This window comes from Chrysochloris asiatica, unplaced genomic scaffold (genome assembly GCF_000296735.1).
Source record: "Chrysochloris asiatica unplaced genomic scaffold, ChrAsi1.0 scaffold00339, whole genome shotgun sequence".
Taxonomy (NCBI): Eukaryota; Metazoa; Chordata; class Mammalia; order Afrosoricida; family Chrysochloridae; genus Chrysochloris; species Chrysochloris asiatica.
This window is the reverse complement of record NW_006408857.1, coordinates 19,066-24,884: the sequence shown is the minus strand read 5'-3', so window position 1 is coordinate 24,884 and position 5,819 is coordinate 19,066. Positions and strand designations below refer to the sequence as shown.

The 5,819-nt window shown below is 36.7% G+C and overlaps 1 protein-coding gene across 1 annotated transcript; it reads left to right on the top strand.

The window, feature by feature from the left end:
• The first annotated feature begins 3,693 nt into the window (after positions 1–3,693).
• On the top strand, positions 3,694–4,632 carry LOC102840813 (olfactory receptor 1030-like). Its single transcript, XM_006875769.1, has one exon. It carries the CDS (start codon positions 3,694–3,696, stop codon positions 4,630–4,632), a length of 939 nt encoding a protein of 312 aa, XP_006875831.1.
• The last annotated feature ends 1,187 nt before the right edge of the window (positions 4,633–5,819 follow it).

Here is a 5,819-nt window from a genome sequence, read left to right as displayed (position 1 = left end):
CTTAATTGTGGAGTGAAGTGCCTCCATGCACTTAATTGAAGAGATAGGTTTGCTCGCCCCTAATGCTAGAGACAAGTGTCCATGAACTAAGACTTATAGTGGAGTGGTGTGCCTTGTGAGTAATTGTCAGCAGCCCTTAAGAGGTTTGAGTACTGTTGTCAATGCAAGACCAAGGTCAGGCCAAGGGGCCTAGGGGCAGAGCAAGGCTTGCCTTCAGTCATGACTGGAAAGAGGCTGTCCTGACTGGAAGAATTGTGCCATGAATATTTCTGACCCTGAATTGTAACCTTTTAACTTCCCTAATAAACCCCTCATCAGTCAGTGTGTCATACATACTGTGGTGGCTTGTGTGTTGCTGTGATGCTGCAAGCTATGCTTATATATTTTTTAAGATCAGCAGCGTCATCTAGGTGAACGTCTTTCAGATGAGCTTCCAGACTAAGACAGACTAGACAGAAGGAGAGGTGTACAATTTCTGATTGTTTAGCCACTGAAAACATTATGATGCTAACTAGAATATTGTCAGCTAGCACCAGAATATTGAATATCAAAACATTCTGAATAGTACCAGAATATTCTCTAATATAGTGTTGGAAGATGAGCCCTCAGGTTGGAAGGCATTCAAAATGCAACTGAGGTAGAACCTCCTCCTCAAAGTAGAGTTGATCATAAAGGCACAAATGAAGTAAAGCTTGTAGGACCTTCATTTACTGATGATGCACAACTCAAAATGAGGAGAAATAGCTATAGACATCTATTAATAATCAGAATATGGAATGTATAAGTTTGAAACTAGAAAAATGGAAAGTTTTCACAAATTAAATGGAATGCATAAAGATCAATATCATAGACACTAGTAAACTGAAATTGACTGGTATTGGTCATTTTGGATCTGACAATCATATGATTTACTTACTATACAGGGAATGACAGACTGAAGATAAATGTCATCACATTCATCATTAAAAAGAACACTTCAAGATCTATCTTGAAATATAATGCTTTCTGTGATAGCATAATGTTCATACACCTACAAGGAAGACCAGTTAATACCACTATAATTCAAAGACTTCATTTCGTTTAGGTTCTCTATTAACAGTCATGGAAGCAAAAGACAAGAAATCAAATACTGTATTGCAGTAGGCAAATCTGCTGCACAAGATCTCTTTAACGTATTCAAAAGGAAAACATTAGTTTGAGGACTAAGGTGCACTTGACTCTTGCCATGGTATTTTCAATAGTCTCACATGCATGTCAAAGTTTCACACTAAATAACAAAGACCATAGAAAAATTTACTCATTTGAGTTGTGATTTTGTAGAAAAATATTAAAAGTTTCATGGTATTCAAGAAAAGCAAACAAATCTGTGTTGGAAGAAGTACAGCCAGGATGCTCCTTACAAGTCAGGATGGTGATTGTTGGGGTAAGAAGGAACACCTTTTATGATTATTTCTCTTCACTACTGCTCCTTGTTGTTAATTGCCACTGCATTGATTCCGCCAGCTGCTCCAAAGGAAGATGATGAGGCTTTCTGCTCTGGTAAAGATTTACAGCTTCTGAAACCATATGACGTCACTAAGAGTAGGAACGGACTTGATAGCACAGAGTCACCATCACCTATTGGTTTTGAGTTTACATGCTGCATTTTTATTTTTAAGGTTATTACTTTAGAACAACCATGCATATTTAACTAAAAATGTCTAAATTTAATAATGACATATCTGCTTCTGAAAATACTTGAATTGTAGAACTCATGAATACTGTTCACAACACTCTAGATTTACTATTTCATTCTGAAAACTTTCAGTTCTGTGTTTTGTTTGCTTTTAACTCCATGTAGTTAACATCATCATCATCTTTGTCATTATTATTTATTCATACATTCATTTTGAATATATATTTGTGCTTGTATACACACACACATTCTATTTGTATGTCTTCTCTTTTTCCACTTCAGACTATCTTATTTTAGCTGGAAGAGGCATTGTTTTCTTCCCACCTGAAGCATATAGAATGCAAGTGCCTTTAATTCCAATCATTGTTTTCATTTATAAATATCTTTCTTTATGTTAGAATTTTTTAGGCAGTGTAGTTAATAAACATTTATTGAATAAACAAATTAATGAACGGATAAATTTTTATTTTCATTTTTATTTTATCTTAAGATATATAGAGAAGTAAAACAGCTTGTATGGCAATAGCATCAAAGGGGATCAGATAATTAAATTTTTTTGCATATATTAGTAGAGAAAAAGCATAGGTGGGGAACTCATAAGTGATATTTATTAATCTGAGGATAACTGACTTAATTATTTTCTCCTAATGACTAAACTATATTTCATGTTTAATAACATGAAGAAATAAAAAATGCCTTGACATAGGGAGACTGTACTATACAGCAGTACTAAAGACAATGTTAACTAGCTTGGGACTGTGAAAGTAGTTCTGTACAGCCCGAGTGTACTAATGCAGTAGGAACTGAAGGGGGGAAAAAGACCAAATTAAAATATATGAAAAGAATTGAAAGACAAATGATCATACACTTTGTATATATAATGAGTATTGATGAAGAAGAATTAGTGTTCACATTCAACCTAATGGAAAGATTGATCAAATTGGAATGTAGGGGTGCAAGGGAATATTTACACTACGTGATACCAATATGAAGACTCAAGACAAAGAGTTATCCTGAACACTCCACACAAAAGAGTTTATTTATATGAAAAGCTCAAGCAAAGACTTTTTTGGTATGAGTACCCAAACTACCAATTTATAAAACAATCAAGCAACTCATAGATCACCAATATTAGCAGCAACAAATCTTTAAAAAAAAAAAAAAAAGTGTATGTTATTGGGTTCCAGCCAACGAATTGAACTTGGTGAAAATTACTTATATGATGAATTAGCAGATCTCTGAGCTGGAGAATATGAATTAAAGGTGTGTCTCTAGGTAGGTATTTGAACTCAGATAAGTCATGTTGCCTCTGTAAGATTCAGTTTCTCCATAGGTAATCTTCAAAATTCCTTATAACATATCACGTGTCTATGTGTATATAAAATTGTGTTTGTTGTTGTTAGGTACCGTTAAGTTAGTACCTACTCATAGCGACTCTATGCACAATAGACTCTATGCACAATAGCCAACCTCACAATCGTTGCTATGTTTAAACCCATGGCTGCTGCCAGTTGCCAATCCATCTCGTTGAGGGTCTTCCTCTTTTCTCCGACCCTCCACTTGACCAAACAGGATATACTTCTCCAGTGACTAGTCCTTCCTGATAATATGTCCGAAGTTTGAGAGACAAAATTTGGCTGCCCTGACTTCTAAGGAGCACTCTGACTGAACGTCTCCCAACACAGATCAGGTTTTCTTTTGTCAGTCCATATTACTTTTAATATTCTGCTTCAACATCATAACACAAATGAAGCAATTCTTCACAAAAGTGTATTGGAAGGATTTGTAAGTATTTCTAAATTTCTATAATATTTTCTTCCCTTGGTAACTGAGTTACATATAACCATTTTATGAAAAATGTTTCTAAGTTACTTTATAGTAAATCTAATTATATAAATGTCAGTGAGATAAATGCCTTTGGATCTTTTAACAATTGAACCAAGTTTAAATGATGAAAACATACTTTCATATCTTTCCTTAGATTAAAAAAAATAATGCCTCACTTATGAGACAAAGACATGTCCAGAAGAAACTACACTGAAGTGACAGAATTTATTCTTTTGGGTCTAACAAGCCGTCCGGAGCTTCGAGTTGTCTTCTTTGTGCTGTTCCTTGTGGTCTACATGGTCACTATCTTAGGAAACCTGGGTATGATTGTTTTAATCAAAATTGATTCTCGGCTTCATACTCCTATGTACTTCTTTCTCTCAAGTCTGTCTGTGTTAGATCTATGTTTTTCCACAAATGTTACTCCCAAAATGCTAGAGAATTTCTTATCGGAGAAGAAGACCATCTCATATGCAGGTTGTTTGGTGCAGTGCTATATTGTCATTGCTGTGGTTCTTACAGAGCACTGCATGTTGGCTGTCATGGCTTATGACCGCTACATGGCCATCTGCAACCCACTGCTCTACAGTAGCAAGATGTCCAAGAGTGTCTGTGTCCGCCTCATTGTTGTCCCTTATGTATATGGCTTCCTCTTAAGTGTAATGGAAACCTTGAGGACCTACAACCTCTCCTTCTGTGGTGCTAATGAAATCAACCACTTTTACTGTGCTGACCCCCCTCTTATCAAGCTGGCATGCTCTGACACCTACAGCAAAGAGTTGTCGATGTACATAGTAGCTGGGTACAGCAATGTCCAGTCGCTCCTGATCATCCTTACATCATACATGTTCATTCTGGTTGCCATACTCAGAAGTCGTTCTGCAGAGGGGAGAAAAAAGGCCTTTTCCACATGTGGCTCCCACCTCACTGTGGTCACCATCTTCTATGGGACCCTCTTCTGTATGCACATGAGACGTCCTACTGAGGAATCTGTGGAGCAGGGTAAAATGGTGGCTGTGTTTTACACCACGGTGATCCCCATGCTGAACCCCATGATCTATGGTCTCAGAAACAAGGATGTAAAAGAGGCCTTTAAAAAAGCAATAGGGAAGCACAAGCTGGGGAAATAAAAGTGCTAGGTTACTTTTTAAAATTTCTTGTAGTACTGTGTGTTGGGTTAGATCTTAGGCTAGTTTTCAATGCAAATTTCTAGCTTTCTTGTTACAGGGTTGGCTGGCTTGAAATTCCTACAGTTTGAGGTTGAAGTGGGAATGAAATAAATAAAATAATGCAAAAATAAGTAAATAAGGCCAATAATTTATATGCTACAGTTACTTCTAATGTATTGCCATCTCTTGTTTGTATCTGCCCCTCCTTTCCATGTAAACTTCTTAGAGGTGTTCTGAATTAATTATTTATTCTACCCAGGGCTTCTAACCTGTTAATTCCAGTTTGACCCCTGCTTAGCATTTGCATTTCACTCCAGATATACTGATTCAGAACCTACATTTTAACAAGGTCTTCAGGTTATTCTTATGTATACATAGGAATTCTGCAAGTTTACACCTGGGGATATACACAGATTTGTTTGATCTGAAAATATGTGATGTATTTAATATTCTGCTTTAATACCATGGTTCAAAGACATCAATTCTTCTTTGGTCTTCCTTATTCATTGTCCAGTTTTCTCATGCATATAAGGTTTTGAAAATACCATGGCATAGGTCAGGCAAACTTTAGACCTCAAAGTAACATCTTGCTATTTTGTAGTAGCTCAAAATGCCAACTAAGAGGGAAAGAGTCTTCTTATTAAGGATCAATCCCATCCCTAAGGATGGGCAGCTTAGACATTGGCTACCTAAAATGAGGGGACAATAAAGGCACTAAGTGACTGGCTCACAAGTTTTCAAGAGGGTGTTTAATTTCAGAGTGTGCAGGGGAAGGTATAATCCCCACTGAATAGTTATCATCTTGTCTAGACAGGTCTAGTGAAAGGAAATGGTGATAATATCCTTATGATTCAATAGTGAGTAATTGTTATCATGACTAATTGTGATTGTCACAACTATAAAGGTAGAAGTTTTGTAACAAAATGAGGGGAATAGCTAACCATACAGTCCAGAAACAGAAAGCTCTAGGAATATCAAGGGAGATGAGCATGAATGGAATGTGGGATTCTATCCAGAGAATCAGCAACACCAGAGATAGAGGCAGAGATGATGACATGGAGAGAGAGAGAGAGCAGCTGAGAACTCTAGACTCATGGAAAAAGAAAGGCTGGGTGCTTGCAGCCAAGAGGCAGACTTGCAGAATGTGG